Raw genomic sequence first — 25419 nt, 5'->3', positions numbered from 1 at the left:
CATGTGACCCACAGCCCATGCCAAACACACGTTATTGTGACCACCCTGTTTCTTCCTCTCTTCAGTAACTTTATGACCAGTTCTCTCTCACGCCTTTATATTATTGTGTTTTGCATGATCATTTTGGATATAATATTTATGAACAAGTAGTAAAGACAGCAGGTCAACTGGTCCAAGCTTTAAAAAAAAATGACCATTTAAACTAGTCTTCAAAGATACCGTCTCCCTTCTCATAGGTACCAGTTTAGTGATTCCCATAGTTTTTCACTTTAACCCAGGTAGAAACCTGCCCCTGGGAGGCAGGTTAAACAGGTCTATCTTTATGAAAAAAAGACTTCAGAAAACAGATTTTTTTTTTTCCACAGCAACTGTTCTGAAGTATTTTACCTAAAGAACACAAAACACAGGCAAAATACAGTGCTCCCTTATTCATCTCAGTTGGTTCTGAAGGTTTGGATTTAAAGTAATACAGCAGAAACCCAGTATGTCAATATGTCACAATAAGTGAAAAATGGAGAACAAGGCAATCAATGTAGCTAATGATTAGGAAAAAAGTGTTTGTAAATAATAAATATTAATATTGTAGTATATAGTATAATAATATCATTAACAGAAAACAAACACTGATAATCAAATACTCCTAATATTGTTGACTTTCTGGAATACTAAACAGCAAAACTGCTTAAGAGTAAGCATTTTCCTTGCAAGAATTAGCAGTACTGAGTATTTTAAAAACAGGAGACCACAACAAAAATTCAAAACCTGTACTCTTGATGTTTAAGATCCCCTCATCAGAACAGGCACAGTTAGTCTCAACCCCCAAGCCCAAAAGTCCATCTGATACAGGGAATATCACACAGGAGGAGGGGGCGGAGACTCAACAGAGCACTTAAAAATGAGTGAGGAGGGGGCACCAGCGAGGTGGAGGGCTAAGAGGCACTAACACTTCTCTCTCCACAAACACAACAAATCAATAAAAATAGGGAAAGCTGTTTCCTTAAAACACAGAAAGCTCTGGACTACAACAAAGCAGCAGCAAAACCTGTGCAGAGCTCAAAAAGCAGGGACAGCCGCACAGTGAAGGGAACTGTGAAGGAAACATTTCAGCTGCGTCCCCTCATTTCCCAGTCCAGAGCAGCTCGGCTCCAGGAAGGATGCCCTCAGAGGAATCACTTGATGGGGAAAGGAGAGCAGGAGAACCCCAGTGAGCCTCCCTGCTGTGGACGCTTGCAGCCTTTGCTGTCGAGGACTGCACAGACTTCAGCAGGGCTGTCTGGAGGGCCCCCACTGCATCTGCTCCTGGGACTGCACTTCAGTGAGACCTGCCCCCAGGGGCCCCAGATGCAGCGGTGGCCCACTCTCCACAGGTGGATGCCACACACCTTGCCATATACTGAACCAGGGCTGCGACTGCTCTGTGTCCGACTCCCAGGCCTCGGTCACAACTCTGTCCCACCATTTCTGGGACATCGGTTGCTGATAAAAAGAACCAAAGCATACCACTACCAAAAGTCATCAACTCACAAGGACAAACATAAAGAGAGGAACAAAGGGCTCACTTAACAATCAGAAAGCAAAGAACAATACCGAGGTAAGTTGTTATCTATCAATAATTACTCTAAATGTAAATGATTTTTTACAACTAAAAAGAGTAGATGAATATATGTAAAAACAAGACTGAATTATATGCTCACTACCAGAGACTCACTTGCGCTATAAGGACACTCATAGGCTGAAAGTAAAGGGATGGAATGAGATATCCTATTAGAATAGAAAACAAAAGTCAGGAGTAGCCACAATTACATCAAACAAAACAGACTAACTCAAAAGCTGTAACAAAAGACAAAGGTCACCATACAATGATAAATGGGTCCGAATTAATTTAAGCAGGATATAACAACTGTAAATATGTACATACCCAATACTCGAGCACCTAAATATATTAAACAATTATTAACAGATCTGAAGGCAAAAATACACAGCAATGCAATAATAGTAGAGGACTTCAATATCCCACTTTCAACAAAGTATAGATCATTCAGACAGAAAATCAATAAAACAATAATGGACTTGAATGATACTTTAGATCAAATAGACCCAGCATGTACACACACACACACATATATAAAACATCCCATCCAACAGAATACAAGCATACCTCATTTCTGGATTTTGCTTTATTGTGCCTCACAGACACTACAGTTTTTACAAGCTGAAGGTTTGTAGCAACCCTGTGTTAAGCAAATCTATCGGTGCTATCTTGCCAACAGCATTTGCTCATTTTGTGGGCATATTTTGGTTATTCTTGCAATACTTCAAACTTTTTCACTGTTATTATATGTTATTATATTCATTGATCAATCTTTGATATTAATATAGTAATTGTTATGGGCGCATAAACTGTGCCCATGTACGACAGCAAACTTAGTAAATATTCTGTGTTCTAACTGCTCCACTGACCAGCTGTTTCCATCTCTCTCCCTCTCCTGTGTCTCTGAGACACAGCAATATTGAATTAGGCCAATTAATAACCCTACAGTGGCTTCCAAGTGTTCAAGTGACAGGAATAGTCCTGCATCTCTCATTTTAAATCAAAAGCTAGAAATGATTAAGCTTGGTGAGAAAGGCAAAAGGCAGAGATAGGCCTAAAGCTAGGCCTCTTGCACCAAACAGAGAAGGCGATGGCACCCCACTCCAGTGCTCTTGCCTGAAAAATCCCATGGACGGAAGAGCCTGGTGGGCTGCAGTCCATGGGGTCGCTGAAGGTTGGACACAACTGAGCGACTTCCCTTTCACTTTTCACTTTCATGCGTTGGAGAAGGAAATGGCAACCCACTCCAGTGTTCTTGCCTGGAGAATCCCAGGGATGGGGGAGCCTGGTGGGCTGCCGTCTACAGGGTCGCACAGAGTCGGACACGATTGAAGTGACTTAGCAGTAGCAGCTTGCACCAAATGGTCAAGTTGTGAATGCAAATGAAAAGTTCTTGAGGGAAATTAAAAGTGCTACTCCAGTGAATACATGAATTTTAAGAAAGTGAAAGTCCTATTGCTGAGGAAGTTTTAGTGGTATGGATAGATCAAACAAGCTACAATATCCCCTTAAGCTGCAGCATAATCCAAACTAAGGCCCTTACTTTCTTCAATTCTATGAAGGCTGAGATGAGGACAAGTGTGAGGAAAAGTGTGAAGCCAGCAGAGCATGGTTCATGAGGTTTAAGAAAAGCAGGAGTCTCCATAATATCAAAGTGGAAGGTGAAGCAACAAGTGCTGAGGTAGAAGCTGCAGCAAGTCACCCAGAGGATCTAGCTAATTAATCCAGGTGGCTACACTGAACAACAGATTTTCACTGTAGACAAAACTCTCTTCTGTTGGAAGATGATTCTGTCTAGGACTTTGATAGCTAGAGAGAAGTCAATGCCTGGCTTCAAAGCTTCAAAGGGCAGGCTGACTCTCTTGTTAGGGGCTTATGCAGCTGGTGACTTAATGTTGAAGCCAATGCTCATTTACAATCTCCCAAATCCCATGGCCCTCAAGAATGATAATCTACTCTGCCTGTGCTCCACAAATGGAACAACAAAGTCTAGATGACAACACACTTACAGCATGGTTTCCTGAATATTTTAAACCCACTGTTGAAACCTACTGCTCAGAAAGATTCAAGATATTACTGCTCATTGCCAATGCAGTAATAGCAACATTATTCAACATTGTGTTCATGTCTACCAACATAACATCCATTCTGCAGCTCATGAATCAAGAAATATTTCAACTTTCAAGTCTTAGTCTTTAGTCCAGTGGTCACATATGGATGTAAGTTTGACTATAAAAAATGTTGAGCACCGAAGAATCGATGCTTTTGAACTGTGGTATTGGAGAAGACTCTTGAGAGTCCCTTAGACTGCAAGGAGATCCAACCAGTTCATCCTAAAGGAGATCAGTCCTGGGTGTTCATTGGAAGGACTGATGCTGAAGCTGAAACTCCAACACTTTGGCCACCTGATGCAAAGAGCTGACTCATTTGAAAATACCCTGATGCTGGGAAAGATTGAGGGCAGGAGGAGAAGGGGACGACAAAGGATGAGGTGATTGGATGGCATCACTGAATTAATGGACAGAAGTTTGGGTGAACTCCGGGAGTTGGTGATGGACAGGGAGGCCTGTCCTGTTGGTGTGCTGTGGTTCATGGGGTCACAGAGTCTGACACGACTGTGCAAGTGAAATGAACTGAAGGCTAGTTGTGATAGACGGGGATTCCCCTGATGGACCTGGGCAGGGTCAATGGAAAACCTTCTGGAAAGGAGTCACCATTCTAGAGTCATGGGAACAGGTCAAAGTATCAACATTCACAGGAGTTTGTAAGAAGTTGATTCCAATCCTCTTGGATGACTTTGAGAGGCTTAAGACTTCAGTAGAGGAAGTAACTGCAGATGTGGCGGAAATAATAAGACAACTAGCTTTAAGAGTGGAGCCTGAAAATGTGAATTGCTAAAATTTCATGATAAAACCAATGGGGAAGAAGTTGCTTCTTATGGATGAGTGAAGAAAGTGGTTTGAGATGGAATCTACTCCTGGTGAAGATGCTGTGAAGACTGCTGAAATGACAACAAAGGATTTAATAATATTACATAAAATTAGTTGATAAAGCAGTTTCAGGATTTGAAAGGACTCCAGTTTTGAAAGGTGGATAAAATGCTGTCAAACAGCACTGCATGCTACAGAGAAATAATTTGTGAGTCAACTGATGTGGCAAACTTTCATTACTGTCTCTTATTAAGAAATTGTCACAGCCACCCCAACCTTCAAGATACCAGCCTGGTCAGTCAGCAATCAACATCAAGGTAAGATCCTCCACCAACAAAATGATTAAGAGTCACTGAAGGCTCAGATGATGACTAGTATTTTTTAGCAATACCATGTTTAAATTTTTTTAGACATAATGTTATTGCACACTTAGTAGACTATGGTGTAAACATACATAAAAAGTTCACATGACTCACTTTATTGTAGTGGTCTGGAACCAAACCCGCCCATCTGAGGTATTACCTGTACATATTCTTCTCAGGCACACAAGGAACATTCTCAGGATAGATCATATGTAAAGTCACAAAAAAAGTCTCAACAAATTTAAGATGACTAAAATCATACTAAGTATCTTTTCTGATTGCAACAGTATGAAAACTAGAAATCAGTAACAGAAGGAAAACTGGGAAGTTCACATAAGTGAACTCACATATAACTGGAAACTACACATATACTTCTGAGCAACTAATGGCTCAAAGAAGTCAAAAGGGAACTCAAAAAATACCGTGGCGGCAGGGGGGGGCGGGAATGGTACACACACACACACACATATACACACAGAGGGATATTATTGAGCCATAAAAAAGAAGGAAATCCTACCATTTGAGACAATGTGGATCAACCTGGAAGTTTAACTGAAATAAGCCAGATGGAGAAAACAAACACTATGGTATCACCTATATGTGGAATCTAGAAAAAGAAGGCCAACTTCATATAAACAGACAACAGAATGGTGGTTGTCAAGAGGTGAAGATGGCAGAAATGAGACAACGTAGGTCAAGGATACACATTTTCAGTTATACAAATAATTTCCAAGGTGTAATGTATAGTACTGTGACCATGCTTAATAATATGGTATTGAATACTTGAAAGTTGCCAAGAGAAGACCTCAAGCATTCTCACCATCAAAAAAAGGAAAAAAGCTAACTATATGAGGTAATGTATGTCCCAATTATCTTGATCTTGGTACCATTCCACAATGTGTATCAAATCACAATGTTTATACTTAAATATATACATATTTGTCAATTATTCCTCAATAGAGTTAAAAAAAAAAAAAGTCTAGACAGTAAAGCATCACCAGATAAAACATTCAGTTGAGCCAAAAGGATATTGAGAGCTTATATTGTTGAAGGTCTTAAAAAGAAATCTATCTATCTATCTATATATATAAAATGAGCTTGTTGATACTTGGCAAAAAGAAAAATAGGCAAAGAGATTAGCAGCTGGACTTGAAAACAAAAGAGGAAGGCAATTTAATATATTTCTTTGCTATCCTCGGATTTCTCCCTTGCAAATTTCAGCTCTTGTAAGCAACTCTGAAAGTTGGTGAGAGGACTCCAGCTTTGCTGTGGCATGAATCTGAATTCTACAGTGATGTGGCTATGTGGAAAAATTGCCTAGGGAGTGTGACTGGACATTTCAGCATCCACACCTTGCTGGTGACTTGCTGTTTCTGAATATTAATACTTGGCCCTGGCACAGTCCCTCTGTAACCATTTGAAGGAAATGCTTTAAAACGTCCAGTAATACTTCATGGTATATTGCATGGGGCTATTTAGGTTAACAAAAACCTTAGCATATATCCCTTTCACCTCAAGAATTTACTGTTTAAGCTGAAGACATCTAGATGTCTTTGTTTTACTATAATCTGTATGTATGTCTAAGGGCATCACATACACTGTGCTGTTATCCTCTGCTAAGTCACTTCAGTCGTGTCCGACTCTGTGTGACCCCATAGACAGCAGCCCACCAGGCTCCCCTGTCCCTGGGATTCTCCAGGAAAGAACACTGGAGTGGGTTGCCATTTCCTTCTCCAATGCATGAAAGTGAAAAGTGAAAGGGAAGTCGCTCAGTCGTGTCCAACTCTTCTCGACCCCATGGACCGCAGCCTACGAGGCTCCTCTGTCCATGGGATTTTCCAGGCAAGAGTACTGGAGTGGGGTGCCATCGCATTCTCCACTGTTATCTTCTAATTAATCTTTATTATGCTGACTCTATAATTCCTGAGAGGCAGGAATTCATTTTTTTTGAGTTAAAAACCTACAGCACTCTGTGGAGAATTCTTATACCAAGAAAAATGCCTACTTTCCTCCTATGCATCAGGGTTAGAAGACCTCTATAAAATTCATTCGATTACAATGTATATATCATCAAAATAAAGTAGCACCTATTTCACTATTAGGAAGTGAATGAAAAGAAGCAGTGCTAATAAAACTGTTCCAGGAAAGTTACAGTGGGAAATCCAATTCTGAAAATAAGTATTTCTAGATTAGGGGAATTTTACTTTCTCAACTATATAAATACATTTTTGTTTTCAGAATTAGTTAAGACTTAACTTTTCAACATTTGGTGGTCACTATGTAAAATCAGTTTTTTAACAATAAAAACATAAGATATGGTAGAAAGTATTATTTGACTTTATTAACCTCACTCACAATGTTGAATACAAATGCAAAATTAAGAAGTGACCTTGAAAGTCTAATTCAAACCATGGTCTCTTAGATTTAAGAAATAGGGCAGATGTCACAAGAGGGAGAGGAACCAAAAAACCAAATCCATGACCTCAATGATTTATCTATATATTATAAACTTCAAGCTGTAGCCTTATATTCCTTTTCTTTTGACTTTCCATTGACCTCATCAGTAACTGAATTTTTAACCAGACCCTATAACCTATCACGAGCCTTCCAGTTATAAAGAAAAAACAAAAAAACACAGGCAGATATGTTTACTAAGTTCTTTATGAAATTTACCACTCACAGCTCATGTTCACAAATAAGCTTCAAAAATCAAAAGGACTCTGGTATTCTTAAAACCCAAAGGCTAGTAGATAAGGCCCACCTTTCTGATCTTTTCTGCATTTGAAGAAATGATCTGATTTAATGATGTCAATGTAGAAATACATCACATATTTTAACATCAGAAAGATATGACATTCAAGGGGAGAGCCAATAAACCTTTGCATTTTAAACCCAAAGAAATACATCCTGGACACCTTAAATTATAAAATTCAATTCTAAGCAGAACTGTTACTGTGTAACAAATACTGCTCATATCAAAAGTGCTGGTGACAAGGAATTCAATATGCCCTCCCACGGAATCTGTTCACATATGTATGTGTATACCTATTACTGTAATAAGATTTTAAATGTTTAAGGTGCTTCAAGTTTGCACTGCAGGACTACTTCAATAGGTATTCATCTGCTACCTCTTTGTAGCAGCTCCAGTTACAGTGAATGATCCACAGGCAAAAGGGCAAAAATGCTGTTATTTTCTGGAATGTGGCATTTGTGGCGCTGGAGTGCCCTCTATTGGTAGTGAAGAGGACACACTCATTAGCTGCCCCGCATGCATTTTCTCGTTGACCCGGAGTTCACATCCATCCTGCAGCATTCGAACTGCTATTCGTGCAATGTTCTTAGAGTCATCAAGACCACTGTGAGGCCGCCCGTCGTAATCCATTCCGAGTTTCTCAAGCATTATTGTCAGCTTAGTTTGGCTTCGAGGAACCTGAAACATGGACAGCTCAGTGAATAATTCTTTAGTATTTTGTAAGTCTCAATGAAGTGGAAAATTAAGAGGCTGAAAATTAACAGTAATAGGCAAGATAGTAAAAATTTAGACAAAGGGCAAATACTCCTAGATCAAATGAAGCAAATAAAATTCCCAGACTTAGAGAAAAAAATGATCTTAGAGTTTTAGATAAAAATATATATAAACAGATGGAGTCCATAAAACAAAGTTTGCAGCTTTGTAACTTAATTATTTATGAAAGGAAATACATTGTTCTGAACAGCTAAGTTGAAGCCCTACTGTTTTAACCCAAACTAATTGTTTTGCATGGTATTTTTCTGTAATGTATTATTTTAATTGACTGACAAAATTTATAATTTTTATATATCAAATGACACTATCACCAGAGGGAAAAGGCAGCCCACAGAATGGAAGAAAATATTTGAAAATCACATATAGGAAAAGGGATTAACATCTAGAATGTATAAAGAATTCTTAAAATGCAACAACCAAAAAAGCAAACAATCTGATTGAAACTTGTGAACGCTCTCCACAGTCATTAGAAATGTAAACACTGAATAATGATTATAAAGCTAATGTGACTGAGTTAGAAAGACGCAGGGAAGGGAAGGATAGGCAGGAATGGTTACTGTTTAATGGGAGCTAAATCTTCGCTGTTCACTCCAAGAACTCAACAGATAACTCAGACTGAAAACTCAAGAAATAGCATAAATATATAATTTAGAAATAGGAAGGTTAATATGAGAAGAAATAGCTTAAAAAACTGCAAGTGTTTGGGAGAAATGGAACCAGTACTGGTAAGGGCCATGCTGCTGCTGCTGCTGCTAAGTCGCTTCAGTCGTGTCTGACTCTTCACGACCCCATGGACTGCAGCCCACCAGGCTCCTCCATCCATGGGATTTTCCAGGCAAGAGTACTGGAGTGGGGTGCCATTGCCTTCTCCGGGTAAGGGCCATGGGGGAAGACTATTTAAGACCTGCAATATTATTTAGTATTTTAAAAAATTCACACTACACACACATATTAACTTTGCTAAAATTAAAAATCAGTATGAACCGTCTGTTCCAGAAGCAAGCCATATATTTCAGTTTCAAATCTCTGTTACTAAAGATCATCAGTGGACATGGGCTTGTGCAGACTTTGGGAGAAAATGAAGGAAAGGGAAGCCCAGCCCATGGAGTCACAAAGTCAGACACGACTTAGCAACTGAATAACAACAATACATATACATTTACCCTGTTTTGAGTAATAGGTTGAGTAAGGAAGATAGCTTATTTTTCTAAACTCACATGAACATAACTATTTAGAATCTGAATAATTATATGATCTTTTTCTGTGAAAAGTCCCTAGTAAATTACAACTTTATGTACATGCAAAATATAATAAATTTATCATCAAGAGCAATATAATCAATATAGTAATCTTACCTTGTAAAAGTTTCCATACGACTTTCGAATATTGATCCACTTTTTGGCAAAAGGTGGATATTTGAGCCTGCTTAGCTGGCACTGAATGTTCAAGAACTTACTCATATCCCATGAACTTGAGTTGAAAGAGGAAAGAAAACTGAATTAAATACATGCTATACCATTCTTTAAAATGAGGATCTTAAGTCATTCTATCTGTTTTTATTGATACATCACCCTTCTTATATTTACACATAACATCAAGCTCAGAAAACAAACTTCTCTTTCTCCACAATAACTCAAAAATAAACTTCCCCTCTATCCTCTTGAGCATTTTTTCACAACTCTAAAGAACTGCCCAGCTTACTTTTAATGCCAGGTTTATCACATGAGGAAGGTCTTTGAGGGTATGCTTTGAAATAAAAACTACAAACAAATGAACAAAATACTTGAGAGGAACACAGATGATATCAAGTAGTTAGAACGCAATTTGTTCTGCCACAGTACATGCTTCAACACCACAAATCAAGAATCCTGACTGTATCATGTGGAAACTGTGCTGCTTGATACATAGTATTTCCTCAGCCAAAGGAGTCAGAATTGAAGCAGTTGAAATCATACTCTTCAGTAAGAAAGAAAAAAGGAAAATTCTCAACTCAGCTGCTGTAAGGCAAGTGGAGTACTTTTAAGAAAATAAAAAACAAGTGCCTGCCCCCATGATCCTCTGGCTTTTGTGTACTTGTAACATCCTCTGAGGTGACTTCCACAGACCCCAGGCTGCTTACCTGGACTGTCCAAACTATTTCTGGAGGTATATCAATTACTGTTTTGTTAGTCCTCTGGTTACAAAATTGCATAGATTTTGAACAATTTGTCCCAGAATGCAAGGTTTTTATAGAACTGCACACACCATGTTATAACAGAGACACCTGTGTAATTAAGCAGGGACACTCCTCATTTATCCCGAAAATCAGTAATAGATTTATAAAGAGGCTCATCAATGTTTTCACAAATTTCCATTTTTAATCCCTGTTTTAATCGCTCTCATCTCCATACTTTTCATGTAACTAATGCTTATGAAGCATAATTTCAAGCTCAGCACTATAGTAACAATATGGAAGATTCTCAAGTTGCAAAACCTCTTGCTCTGAAAGGATTAATTTCCTTGCAAACATAAATCTTACACACATAAAGTTTAGATACCAGAATATTTAGTCAGATGCCAACATGAATGGTACCTGTTGCAGAGGCTGTAAGATTTCAACAGAGACATCAACATGAGTTAATGTCTGGTGTAAAACACGAGGTGGGCTTTGAGTAATAAAGAAGTAAATAGTGAAGGAAGGGAACCTTCCAGCAGAGAGGAAAAGTTGCATGCATACACAGAGTAAGGATAAACCCCTGTGATTCACGTGTCAGCCTGACTGGAGTGAAAAAGAGAAACAGCAGGAGGATTAGGCTACACAGGTAGGGTAAGATTAGATGAGAGCCTTGAAAGCCAGACTGAAGAGTTTGGACTTTTCTGAGCAAGAAGCGTAGTGATAAAAACAATAAAATCATTTAGATTTTGCATATTAATATTTAATCTTCTAGTCCTGGATCAGACTGTTATTTCTTTCGCTCCTCTCTTTGACCCCTCAGTTCAGTTCAGTTCAGTTGCTCAGTCGTGTCTGACTCTTTGCGACCCCATGAATTGCAGCACACCAGGCCTCCCCGTCCATCACCAACTCCTGGAGTTCACCCAAACTCATGTCCATTGAATCAGTGATGCCATCCAGCCATCTCATCCTCTGTCATCCCCTTCTCATCCTGCCCCCAATCCCTCCCAGCATCAGGGTCTTTTCCAATCAGTCAACTCTTCGCATGAGGTGGCCAAAGTATTGGAGTTTCAACTTTAGCATCAGTCCTTCCAATGAACACCCCGGACAGATGTCCTTTAGGATGGACTGGTTGGATCTCCTTTCAGTCCAAAGGACTCTCAAGAGTCTTCTCCAACACTACAGTTCAAAAGCATCAACTCTTCGGCGCCCAGCCTTCTTCACAGTCCAACTCTCGCATCCATACATGACCAATGGAAAAACCATGGCCTTGACTAGATGGACTTTTGTTGGCAAAGTAATGTCTCTGCTTTTCAATAAGCTATCTAGGTTGTTCATAACTTTCCTTCCAAGGAGTAAGCGTCATTTAATTTCATGGCTGCAATCACCATCTGCAGTGATTTTGGAGCCCCGAAAAATAAAGTCTGACACTGTTTCCACTGTTTCCCCATCTATCTCCCATGAAGTGATGGGACCAGATGCCATGATCTTCGTTTTCTGAATGTTGAGCTTTAAGCCAACTTTTTCACTCTCCTCTTTTACTTTCATCAGGAGGCTCTTTAGTTCTTCATTTTTTGCCATAAGGGTGGTGTCATCTGCATATCTGAGGTTACTGTTATTTCTCCCAGCAATCTTGATTCCAGCTTGTGCTTCTTCCAGCCCAGTGTTTCTCATGATGTACTCTGCATATAAGTTAAATAAGCAGCGTGATAATATACAGCCTTGACATACTCCTTTTCCTATTTGGAACCAGTCTGTTGTTCCATGTCCAGTTCTAACTGTTGTTTCCTGACCTGCATATAGGTTTCTCAAGAGGCAGGTCAGGTGGTCTGGTATTCCCATCTCTTTCAGAATTTTCCAGTTTATTGTGATCCACACAGTCAAAGGCTTTGACCCCTAGGACTTAAAAATTTAAGGATAATGATATGAAAGGAAAATTACTGTCTGCTGTGGGGGCTCCTTCAGGAAATAATATTTTCTGTGATTATTCTAAAAGTTAGATGAATAAGGACATCTTTAATCTTAAAAAGCAGATTAAGATAAATTTCCTAAACACTTACCCATCTGTTAATATGGAATATTTATACTTTGTCCCTAATTCCTTCAATTTCATCCAGTCAATGACTTTTTTCAGTACCTGAGGGAAGGTATCGGCTTTGTCTACTTGATCCTGAGGATATGAATGTAAAATACATAAAAATCACGGTAGTTACATGCAGTCCTACAAAATACTCAGCATACAAACACTGGAGGGACATGAAAGAGCAGGACACAGTCTTATCTATGATGTTTTGAACTCTATGGTTTCTTAGGCTAAGATTCACTCAAAATTCCAATTGTAAGACGATTAAAAATTGTTTATAGCCAAATATTAGGAACTGCTTTCAACTAAAGTATATAATCATCCCCAAATGAAGATTTAAGATCATCCGCAGGCATTCTCTTTTTTCAGGCCTCAACCTAGTGGCTCCCGATTCTCCAGAGGGGAGAGAAGGGCAAGCTCTTCTTAGCTGAGAGCCCTGACCCTCTAGAGTGTCTCTGCATCTCAAAGCTCACATCTTTCCAAAACATACTACATTCATCTTCCTAAGGTGTAAATCATCCATCACATCACTTTCATACTTAAAATCCTCCAAACACTCCCCAAGGCTTTCCAGACAAAAAAGACACATAAGACCCTTCATGATACAGCTCATCTCTATTACTTCAGCTTTATTTGTGACCATTTTCTCATCAGCCCATAAGATACCTGAACCATCCTGAACCACTTAAAAGTTCTGCCCTTCACACCTGAAATGCCCAGTCATTCTTTTACGTCTGTTTACCCATCGTGACTCTGGCCAAGCTCACCAACTTGAGTTTTGCCCAGGACAGTCCTCCGTTCCCTTTGTCAGAGAAAGGTCTTTCGACAGGGGCCTATGACACCCTGAGGAAACATTGACTGTCAGTAATCCCAACCATACTGTGACCACTGTCTTTTTGTGTCAGTCCCCCCAACCTACAATTGCTAAGCAAGCTGAGGAGAGAGACTATCCTGACTATTTCTGTATCCCTTGTAGCTCGGCAGATATTACAGCACACCCTCAAATATTTGCTGAACGAATGAATAAAGCAACTAAGTAAATGGACAAAGGGCTTGCCACATTAGAATACAACCAAAAATCAGAGACCTAAAAAGAATTACACTATATATAAAATCAGGTTGTAAACAGATATATTTTAAAACTTCATCCCCAAGTGCAGCATGGTAACTTAACTCTTTCTTCACTAATGCTCCAAACAAATGAAATGCTTAGATTCATCATTACAACACTTTAAAAGGAAAGGCTGAAAAATATCTTATCAGGTATAAAATGTGCTTTCCTGTTTTCTAAGTATTACAAAGCAAAAGATCTTTATCAAGAAAAGAAAGTCTCACATTTAATTGTTTACAACAATAATTTTATGAAATAAATCCCTAATTTCAAAACTTCCTTCAAACTCTAGAAAAAGGAACACAGAATGATAACCTGAGTAATTCCAGTTAGATTGATGCAGAAATCAGAAAGTTGGGTGTTAATCTCTGGTCTCACATACTGCTGAAACGTATCTTCCTACAAGAGAAGGACAGCAAATTGAAGTATTTCTATGACTTAAGATATATGACATAATATATGTCAATATCAGCCACACTGGGTTGTAACCTTACAGGTGGTTAAGGCAGAGACTACAGTTTTAACAATTTAAGGATAATGCACTATTCCCAAATTACTCTAATTTTTTAATTAAAAAATTATGTTTCACACTTTACAAATGTTTTAGAACAAGTATCTGAAGTCTTCAAACCAAAGTTTAACCAGAGGAGCAAAACGCCAATGACTTTGCTTATAATATTTTGGAAATGTAAAGCCTATTAATGCAACTTCTAGTTGAAGATATTAAGAGCTTTTTAAATAACAGAAAGTATGCTGAAGAAATGCTAGTTTTCAGTTACAATAAATTAATTCAGATTCCTGCTCTCATTCACTCCTAATTAGATCTTCTTTTTATATTAAGATTTCATTAAACTGAATTCCAAGTAATCAAAATTTAACAATATGGCATGCAGCAGTTTAAAGAGCAGTAATTAACAGCACTAATTATTTTAGCAATGTTTAACCTCTTGAAGAAGCTTTCAGGTTTGCATTCTTATTTTGTGCTCACAACAACTGTGAACTCAGTAAGGACAGAACTGTTATTATCAGGCTCAGATCTAAGTGCTTCTTCCTTTAGCCCAACTAAACCAGATCACACTAAGTCACTTGTTCAAATTAAGGACAATTTCAAAGTCTTTTAAAGATTTCTTGGCAGCAATTATTAATACTAGCTAGCTATGAAGGAAAAGACAAAGAATATTCCTTATAATAGAAGATTAAAAATTTAAGAAAAAATAGTGCTTACAAAATTCTTTTTACACACTTGTTTATTAAGCAGATGAATTATCAATAGTTAATAATTGTAAGAGTAAAAGAACAGCAAAGAACATTTGTACTTCTAAAGTTAAGAGACGTCCTTTACTCATCAGACATATTTCAAAAGAAAAAATTCTACTTCTTGGATTTCTTAGATAAACGAAGTCTATCCTTTTAAGTATCAGGATTTTATTTCATAATTTTATATGAAAATCTTAAAAAAAATCCAATATCTTTTACCATTACAAGCTGGTATTATTTAACATTTGTAACAGAATGATGCCAGAGAACTAACTATGCATTCATTGACCAAATACTGAATAATTACTTAAATAAATTACATAGTAAGTTAAAAGGTGATGAAGGTTCTTAAAAAGTAAGAGTAGATAAGAGGGATCAGAAACACTGGTATCTGGGGGTGTTCAGACTGAACAGAGAACCAGTTAGACTTTATTTAGAAGGCAAGAGTTAAGGAAGGCTTGGAAGGAAGGCAGGCCTGCAAGGATGGGCGGGAGGAAGGAAATTAGCAGGAAGATCTCTGGAGGAAAGGAATTTGAGCTAAAGCTCTGGGAGGTGAGGGGGTGGAGCATGCCTGGCATTTCTGAGAAGCAGCAAGCAGGTCAACATGCTGTAATCAGAGGTAACTAGAGGCCAGATTGTAAAAGGAATATCAGTTTTATTCTGAGTTAAATGGGGAGCCATAAAAGAGTTGTGACCAAAGGAATGAAACTATATGACTTATATTTTATAAGGAGCACTCTGGTCACTAAAGGGGCTTCTCTCATAGCTCAGCTGGTAAAGAATCCACCTGCAATGCAGGAGACCTGGGTTTGATCTCTGGGTTGGGAAGACTCCCTGGAGAAGGGAAAGGCTACCCACTCCAGTATTCTGGCCTGGAGAATTCCAAGGACTGTATAGTCCATGGGGTTGCAAAGAATCAGACACGACTGAGCAACTTTCACTTTCACTGGTCACTAAATTGAGAACTGGCTATAGGGAACAAGGACACAAGGGAAGCCCAAGAATACTGGAGTAGGTAGCCTATCCCTTCTGCAGCAGATCTTCCTGACCCAGGAATTGAATCGGGGTCTCCTGCATTGCAGGCAGATTCTTTACCAACTGAGCTATCAAGAAAAGCCCTTAGACAGAAACAGAGATTGGTTAAATGGTGAACAAATGCAGTAAACCCAGAGAAGAAATCAATGGGGCTCAAACTACAGTCATAGCAATGCAGTTGAGTGGCTGGTTCTGGATACACTCTGAAAGCAGAACAGACAAGAGCCACTGATAGCCTAGATGTGTGATGCAAAAGAATAGGAGTCAAGGATGACGCCAACGTTTCGGGACTGAGCAAGCAGAAAGACCGAGTTGCCAGCCCTCAAGCCAGGGAAGGCTGAAGATAAAACAAGCTGACAGTAAATTCAGTCTGGAACACGTTAGGATGGCTGTTTAGATGTCCAAGTAGAGATGTTAAGTGACAGCCTGGATTTTGGATAGAGGATGAGGTTGGAAATATATATTCAGAAGATACCAGTTTCTATGGAATTTCTAAAAGCTATGGAACTAGATGATAGGTGAGTTCATTAAGGGAGAAAGTATATACAGAGAAGAGGACCTGGGATTGAACCTATGGCATCCAATACTAGGAAGTTGGAAGAAGAGGAAACAGCAAAGGAAATTGTGAAAGGGAAACCAGTGAGGCTGGCAAAAACGTAGGACAATGAGGGGTACTGGCAGTCCCCTGAAGAAAGTGTTTCAAGGAGAGAGTGGTCAGTTCCGCCAGGACTTAGGTAAAGGTCAAAGATGACACTGAGGAGTGATTTTAGTGGAGTGATGGGATGGAATACATAACTTACATCTACAGGTGGTGGGGATTTAAGAGAATGGGAGGAAACAGAGACAGACAAGTATTTAACTTTTATAAAGAAATCTGCTGTAGAGGAACAAAGACACAGGGTAGTTGTCAGGGAAGTGGAATCAAGCTAAGGCTTTTTATGGTATGAAAAATGACGAATTTGTATGTGATGGGATTGCAGCCATGAAATTAAAAAACACTTGCTCCTTAGAAGAAAAGCTATGACAAACCTAGACAGCATATTAAAAAGCAGAGACATCACTCTGCCAACAAAGGTCCTTACAGTCAAAGCCATGGTTTTTCCAGTGGTCATGTATGGATGTGAGAGTTGGACCATAAAGAAGGCAGAGCACTGAAGAATCTATGCTTTTGAACTGTGGTGCTAGACAAGACTCCTGAGAGTCCCCTGGACTGCAAGATCAAACCAGTCAATTCTAAAGGAAATCAATACTGACTATTCATTGGAAGAACTGATGCTGAAGCTGAAGCTCCGATACTTTGAACACCTGATGCAAAGAACAAACTCATTGGAAAAGACCCTGATGTTGGGAAAGGTTGAAGGTGGGAGGAGAAGGGAATGACAAAGGATGAGATGGTTGGATGGCATCACCGATTCAATGGACATGAGTTTGAACAAACTCTGGGAGATAGTGAAGGACAGGGAGTCTGGTGTGCTTCAGTCCATGGGGTCTCAGAGTTGGACACAACTGAGCGACTGAACAGTAACAACAATGTGATGGGAACAACACAGTAGAAAGCAATGAATCATCATGTCTAAATGTGGGAGGAGAGTGGCAAGCGCCTCATCCATCACTGAGAAAGTAAGACCTAGTGAATCGCACAAGATGATTTTTCATAGCTGTCATTTTTTCTTTTAATTATACCAGAATACTGGAGTAGGTAGCTGTTTCCTTCTCCAGGGATTGAACCTGGAGAATTGATCCCTTCCCAACCTAGGGATTGAACTCAGGTCTCCTGCACTGCAGGCAGATTCTTTACCAGTTAAACCACTAAGGAAGACCAAGAATACTGGAGTGGGTAGCCTCTCCCTTCTCCAGCAGATCTTTCCAACCCAAGAATCAAACCAGGGTCTCCTGCATTGCAGGTAGATTCTTTACCAGCTCAGCTACCAGGGAAGCCTTCTTTTAATTTACTGACCTTTAATCTGCTTTGGACAAGGAATTATTTAAATGGGCTGATTAACACTATAACTAAAGAGGCTTCAAATGGCACAAAGGAAAAAATGCTGTGTATTTTAATGCATAAAGCCTTTTTTATATTTATTCCCAGTGTGTGGCAACTGGGGATACCATAAAAGTGGTACCTCTGTATAGATGAGCAGTTACAATCCTTGGTCAGATTTTACAAGGCAAATGGCATTTATTTGGAGGGATCCTGTTGAGCTCCTGAGCTAACAATGCATTTCTGTCATATGGCTTAAAAGCCAAGGTTACAAGAGTTGTTTCACCCATAAACTTTTCATCAGAAAGCTAACTAGTTTTAAGTTGAAAGGTAATTTCTGTACCTTAGCATTTTTATAGATCACAGAATACGTAGTCTACTGCAGTAGTTCTCAACCTTGATTACATACTAACTGAGCTTTAAAGAAAAAAAAAAAAAAGCTGATGCTAGGGGCCCTCCACAGAACAACTAATCTCTGGGACAAGGGCCAGGCATCAGGGGGTTTTGTGTTTTTTTAAGCTCCTGGAAAAGGAGAGCAGCAGACTCTGAAATTATTATAGCCGATCTATTAAGGATGAATCCAGAGCAAACACCCCCTCTTTAGAACTCTAACTAAATCAGCAAGTGGAATCCTCCACCTCACTAGTCAACCCCAGAATAGCTGCTGCTAAAACAAAAACTAAAATATAACAATTTACTTACTATTTCTAAAGTATGAGTATTCAGTAAAACAACAGGAAATTCAATTATTTCATGTATGAACTCTGGTGGGTTTCCCTCTTCACAAGTGGCTTCAAAGTCAATAATACAAATGTAATCGTAGTAACTGTCAGCACAGTTGCTCTCTTTCAACATCAGCTTCTGCTTCTTGTAATAGTTTTTCAGTCTCTTCTTTAGTACATCCTTTACACCTCTATTGAAAATAAGAATAAAATGAACTCTTAGGTGAATTTTACAGACAAGACTGTGAACTCCTACTTGCTGGCATTGGGTGGAACACTGACAGTCGCAGCCTAATTTAGCAAATGTTAGCCAAAATGAAGGTAAAGAAAGCAGGAAGCAGAGCTAAGTCAGCAGCCAACTAATTAAAACAGAACATCTAATATGGTATCAATATTTTCCTTCACACGTAATTTTTCATTTTTGTTGTACAGTATATAAACTATATGTTGGTCTTTCACACCAGAAGCTTTGCTGGCATACATCACCTACCTAGCCCTGTTGCCTTATATAATAAGATAACATACAGGATACAAAACCTGAAATTAATACTGAATTATTCTACTGACCAAACACAAATTTCAGAATATAAAAATTCAGGCAAATTAAATTTATTATGCTCTTTCCTTGCTTTGGCTTTTTTAAGTTAGATAACTAAAAAAAAAAAAAAATCCATGTGAATTTAAAAGTATCATGAGCCTACTATATAAAGTTGAATGCCCCTTAGCTATTTAACTAGGAAAATTCATTTAGGAGACATCCTAAAATAAACCATGTCCAGGAGAACACTGCCACAGTCAATAGATTCTTAACTCGAATTAGATTTCTAATTAACCATGGGTAAAATATGATTTAGGAGATTCAGTTTTACATTTTTTTTTTTTTGGCCATGCTGCATGGCATGCAGGATCAAAGTTCCCCAACCAGAAACTGAACCTGCAGTGGAAGCTTAGAGTCTTAACCACTGGACTGCCAGGGAAGTCCCTACAGTTATTTTTAAAATGTATGTTCCACAAACAGAAAGTGGGACAAGATTGTTCTAAACAGATAACTATGGTGGGCAAAGGCAGTCACACTGGTTCGTCAAATAACTTGGTTGAGTCCTAGAGGGGCTAGCAAATAGAAAATGGTAGTAAAAATAAGAGGATCTAAAAACTGTAACTAATGGGAAGTGACAAGGAAGACATTTTGGTCACATCACCAATTAGTGACTGTTAGAAATCTTTTGTTTTCCTTTTGAAATTACCACTGAAAAGGAATCTTACCAATGAAAAATCCTGATAACTAATCAGCTGATAACTAATCATTACAGACGATTTTTGTCAGTGTTTTCAAGCTTTTCTAGGATGAACGTGTACTACTTTTGCAATTTGAAAGTTATTTTTAGTTACCTGGTTTCAAGCTTGAATTCTGAAAGTTTGGCTCTGAGCTCTTCCTTACTCATTCTGTTAATGCAACCATTTGTAATCGCAATCTCTTTGTAAACTGGGTCACTGAAATCATTTGCACTGGAGGTAATCAACGTAGATACTTTTGTTTCTTGGCCATCAAGTCTACACCGCTGCTTTTTCTACAAAAAAATAAAGTGTGGGTATATATAGAGTTTACAGTTAGTATAAGCATCTTAAAGATTAAGGCCTCTTTGTACTGTATGTTCAATAAAAGGGCATAGGAAGAAGAAAGATGTGTTTCCAGAACAATTTACCCTGCTCTCTTCTGAGTCACGAGGTTCCATACAGGAAAAGAAGCTAAGTAAAAAGAGCCCTGGTGTTGGGAGTCAGAACAACCTCAGGGCAGAGCCCCCGGCTGATTATTTACTAGTTGCATAACGTTGGGTAATTATTTATTAGCCTCTGATCTTCAAGATATAATAATAAGTATCTCAAATGGTATTTGGTATTGGTAATGATAAACAGTAGGTGAGAGACATCATTATAAGGATTAAATAAAATCAAGTATATCAGGTTCCCAATGCCACACACACCATGTGCTTAGTTGCTCAGTGGTATCTGACACTTCACAACCCCATGAACTGTAGTGTACCAGGCTCCTCTGTTCATGGAATGTTCCAGGCAAGAATACTGGAGTGGGTTACCATTCCCTTCTTCAGGCGATCTTCTTGACCCAGGGATTGAACCCAAAGCTCTTGCACTGGCAGGCAGATTCTTTACCACTGGCATCACCATAATGGAAAAATCCATACCTACCATGGCTATCAATAAACATTACCATCACAGACTGAAGGTTAGACCCTTTCACAAACAATATTCTAAAATTTACAAATGAACCAATTTTTAAATAAACTTTCACAACATTTAACACATATAAATGAGTGTCTTCCTGAGAATTTTTAGCCTGACCTCGTTTCACAAAGTTAACAGAAACTGGCCAATATAAAAATAAAATGGCCAGAAATCTAATCTAAAACATGTTATCACCCAAAGCAAAGATGAAAACACATTGTTTCAAAACACACAATTTCCAAAAGTTACACACACAAACATATATATAGAGAGAGGTTATTCAGGAGAACTATAGTTACTACATTATAAATTGTTCTTCCTTTCTTAAATTACAATTCAAGTTGAGAAAGACATAATTCTACTCTAATCACGCCACAGGTAACCCCCAAATTACTAAAATGTTAAGCTCCAAAGATTCATTTACAAGTTATTTTCCACATGCAATGTCATATTAGGTATGTTCCAGAATTTTCAAAAATACTTTGGAGTTTACTAGCTATCTATACAAAACTTGTTAGTTACAGTTTACCATACTGTCCCCATGTGAACTTTAATTACATATTAAGGAAGGAAAACCATGGAAAGGCCACAGTCTCCGAGTCAGAGCCAATCCTGATGACTCAGGGACTATTTCTCACTCTTAGCTCTCCATTTAATGTAACACACGTTTAGCAGATAGTGCTAGAAATACTCCCATCTCCTCTGAGGAAGAGGTCAGGAATTCCAATGTATGAACTGTCTGTAAAGTAAGAATAATTATACTGAAGTTATTTGATAACAAATGTTTTAGAAACCTATTTCACAGATCTTTGACTAAAGGTAAAGAAAATAATTTGCTTCCAATAATAAATTTGCAATGCTTGGCTACTTTATCATTAGAATATAATCAGGATTCCTAATTCATCCTTTGTCTTTACACTTACAGTGAAATTTTAAACTCCATCTTCAATCAGGTTAAAATTTAGGTTCTACACTGAACAACAGTCTGCCTACCAAAACAGATGTCTCAGTCAATTTAAGTGACTTTTCTCTTTGGTTAAGTCCTCTCTCCTACTCACATGCTTTATTTTTATCTAGAACTGTAGTTACAAAAATTACCCACATGTAAGAGGCCTCTTCTAAATATGTTATAAATCATGATTTCAATAAAGAAAGTTTTGTCTCCTCCCCTGGGTCCAACTCTAGTCCTCCTCCTTCAATGAAGTTCAGGACACGGTCAAGGTGCAGTTCTCACAAATTTCAGTCCACACAAACTTCCAAAGAAAGTTATTCAAGACAATCCACTAAGAAGCAGAAAGAAAGTATTTAAAACCCTATATGTATTATTAATCTACAAAAACACAAGGTTAGTTTACCACGTAATACACGGATTGACAACGGCACCCTCCCCAATGTCTGAGTCCATCTGTCCCATGTCATAAAGTATCAGCCATACAATGAGGAAAGGTAAGGACAGACTCCACCGTATAGGAAGGAATATTCAACTTCATGATACTGTGACATTTTGCAATTTTCACATGTCCCAGTAAATGGTTACATAGGTTATGTTATCTCAAATGAGAGAATCTTTACAATATGGAAGTGACCATGATCAAAAGAAACCTTTTCTGTGGCAAGAACATTTAGGAAATAGATGTTTTGGAAACATTTCCATTATTTTATTGCCCAAAACACCCCTGCACATTACCTATTAAAAAAAAAAAAAAAGCCTCTGAATCTACACATTAAAGAAATTAAAAGCAGAATTAAACTTGATTAAAATCCTTCCCAAAGAAGAGTTCTGATGAAATCTGAAGCTACTTCATTAAAAACCTATTCATTTATGAAAACACTTTTGTTGATATAAGGGATAATGAAAATTTACTTAGCTGAAATCCAAACTTGCTTACTTAAGCCTGAAAACAAAAGGACTGTATCATCATTTATTAAAAGCATCCTGTTAAAACAACAGGTTTTTAACAAATATGACAGTCACTAAAACCAACCAGGAACACAGATTCAGGCCTTGAGTCACTAATAGCTCAAAGTTTGTTTTTTTTTTAGCTCAAAGTTTTAAGACATTTAAATAAAGTAAAGTGTATTCAATCATGCTACTCTCATTAAACATAAACTTTAAAAAATTATTTTTGTACCAACTCACATGACTATGTTATTGACAGTATCTAAACTGAAGAAGAATGGTGGAGTAGAAATGGTTCTTTAGAGAGAAGAGATATGGAGCCCTCTTTGAAAGTAGCATCGTAAGGTGATCCAGATAACTGTTCAAAGACTCAGGGCAAAGAAAGCACACAAAAGACCTTTAACAAGAAAGACCACCCACCATAACACCAAGGATGGTGGCCCCTGAGAGCAAAAGGGAAGAGGTACAGCTAACAATGGAGGAAGGAGCCAAGTCCTGGGGCCAGCAAACTGAAGATTCAGGAGGGGAGAAACCCAGTCAGATTCATGTTACTGAAGATTATTCCAGCTGCAATGTGGAGAATTGGCTGTAGGTGGAAAGAGCAAAAGTCTGGACGCCTCCTCCAACTACCCACACTACGAGGCACTCAGCATTTGTATATTATTAATAGAAAATGACCAGTTTGGGTATTATTTACAGTCTGCAGCTAGTCAACAATAATTATACCTATCAAAGAATATGATTAAAGATGTTTTAAGACCGTCTTTACAACTTTGTCACTGTAGGCTCTACCACTGAGCTGTCAAAATCATTAACAACATCATTCATACATTATGTTTATACGAAGCAGGAGTAAAATGGTCCAAAAACCAGAGACGAAGTTCCAGCCAAAAGGCAGTTACCTTCTGCCAAGGCTGGGAGATGGCCTTAAAGGTCTTAAGGAGTGATACACTTAGAGCTAGGGTGAGATTTCTAAAAACATAAACTGCCAATTACAGACTAGGGCTACCCGGAATGACGACAGCAACGTGTAACCGATTGTTAACTCAGAAAGTTGAGAGCAGAATTCCCACTCAGAACGTCTAAAACCTCAGTTCGTCTGGCTGTTGACTTACTTCCAGACGGTACCTGGGACTAGAAAGGGCTCAATGACAACTACCCCCAGAGAACGGCTCCCGGAGTTGAGGCCAGGGAAGGCGGCCGAGGCTAGGGTCCCAGGGCGCACGGGCTGCGGTTCCCGCGGGAAACCCTCAATTCAGGGGCGCGCGGGGGGATTCTCACCTCAGGATTCGGACGCTGGGCTTCGTCCCCGCACTCCGACCCAGGAGACGCGCGCCGCGCGGGAGCCACGGCCTCGTCGCCAGGCTGGAGGGTCTGCTCATCCTCCATGTCGCGTGTCAGGTCACAAGGGAGCTGCTGGAGCCCACCACTCCCTCAGTCTCACCCGGCCAAGCCCGAAAACCTCGCCTTTCTCGGTTGAAAAATTACCGGGCTCGCGTTCCCGCGGCGGCGGCCACACAAACTCGAGCGGGCACCTCCCACTTCCGGGAACGTGAAGCGTCCAGACGCCGCGCAGGCGCAGTGAGCCGGCGCCCGGAACGCGAGGGCTTCCGTTGACGGGGGCTGGAGAAGCGAGGAGGGAGGGGCAAGAAGAGAGATGGGAGGAGCCAAGGGCAGGGAGGCGCGCGCGGGAGAATCAGAACGCTGGCGGCGCGGAGTGGAGGCTGCGCCAGGTTCCGGACTCTGGTCCCTGGCGGAGACCACCAAAGGAAATGATCCATCACCATCTCCTGAGACGTAAACGAGGAATGCCCTAGAGAGAGGTGAATTTTAACCACAGAAAATAACATTTATAAAACAATCTGCGTTTTCCGTAAGGCATTTAAGACGCCCACTACTGGACAAGAAGAAATAGGTCTGGACTTGTTAAGAAACTGAGCAAAGTATGTGAAAATAACTGTTTTCAGACATCGGACGGCAGGCAGTTCCAGTCCTTTTACCTGACAGAAGAGAAACAAATGAGATGAGCCAGGTATGAGCCGGCTATGACCCTGGCTGTCTGTCCAGAGGCAGTTTCCAGTTTGCAAGTGCAAGGGGAACTTAAGCAGAGTCTAGGGTCGCCCTGAGAAGACAGGTCTTACCGAATGGAGTAGACGGGGATTGTATTTTTGGGAGACCAAATTGGTTGGAATTTATGAGGCCGAGTTCATGGAGAAAAAGCTTTAGAAATCTGCATCTTTAACTGAATAAAAATCAGTGAATATGTTCTGTGACTATTCCACAAGGCTAGGAAAGAACAATCATGGGGAAGCAGTAAGCCAAACAGTTTTCAGAACTCACAGGACTAGGAATCATTTGTGTTCCCTGAGCCACAGTGGGGAGACTGTTGAATACAGTTGTTGAATGGAATATGCAATAGAGACCCCCGAAGTGTCATGCCTTAGTAGTGACTAGCCCTAGACTCTGGGGTCTAAAAGAGAAAATCTTAAAAGCAGCTAGTGAAAAAAGGCACATTATGTACAGAGAAA

The 25419-nt window shown here is 39.2% G+C and overlaps 1 protein-coding gene and 1 long non-coding RNA gene across 3 annotated transcripts in view; one reads left to right on the top strand and one right to left on the bottom strand.

Annotated features, from left to right (window-relative positions):
- The first annotated feature begins 1521 nt into the window (after positions 1-1521).
- The window catches only part of LOC120865807, a 32052-nt gene continuing 8154 nt past the window's right edge, over positions 1522-25419 (top strand). Inside the window, exon 1 of one of the 2 annotated variants that reach the window (XR_005721510.1) lies at positions 1522-1591. This is a non-coding gene — a long non-coding RNA (uncharacterized LOC120865807). Of the gene's footprint in view, positions 1592-22561; positions 22573-25419 lie in introns of those variants that run through there. The other variant, XR_005721511.1, reaches the window with a different exon arrangement.
- On the bottom strand, positions 7200-24440 carry ERI1 (exoribonuclease 1). The gene is made up of 7 exons (XM_040243195.1): positions 24173-24440; positions 20140-20318; positions 18731-18941; positions 14071-14154; positions 12622-12731; positions 9765-9879; positions 7200-8313 (listed from the first exon to the last, which is right to left on the bottom strand). The coding sequence occupies exons 1-7, from the start codon at positions 24278-24280 to the stop codon at positions 8071-8073; spliced, it is 1050 nt and encodes a 349-aa protein (XP_040099129.1). The 5' UTR covers positions 24281-24440; the 3' UTR covers positions 7200-8070.

The sequence above is a fragment of the Oryx dammah genome, unplaced genomic scaffold (genome assembly GCF_014754425.2).
Source record: "Oryx dammah isolate SB20612 unplaced genomic scaffold, SCBI_Odam_1.1 HiC_scaffold_7, whole genome shotgun sequence".
Lineage (NCBI taxonomy): Eukaryota > Metazoa > Chordata > Mammalia > Artiodactyla > Bovidae > Oryx > Oryx dammah.
This window is presented reverse-complemented; position numbering and strand designations above follow the sequence as displayed.

Excerpts from the sequence above, each read along its gene's own strand:
- ERI1 (XM_040243195.1), bottom strand. The coding sequence starts at position 24,280 with ATGGAGGATGAGCAGACCCTCCAGCCTGGCGACGAGGCCGTGGCTCCC. Across the intron at positions 20,319-24,172 it reads CCCAGCGTCCGAATCCTGAG|AAAAAGCAGCGGTGTAGACT; the intron begins GTGAGAATCCCC and ends ATTTTTTTGTAG. Across the intron at positions 12,732-14,070 it reads ATCTAACTGGAATTACTCAG|GATCAAGTAGACAAAGCCGA; the intron begins GTTATCATTCTG and ends TCATATCCTCAG.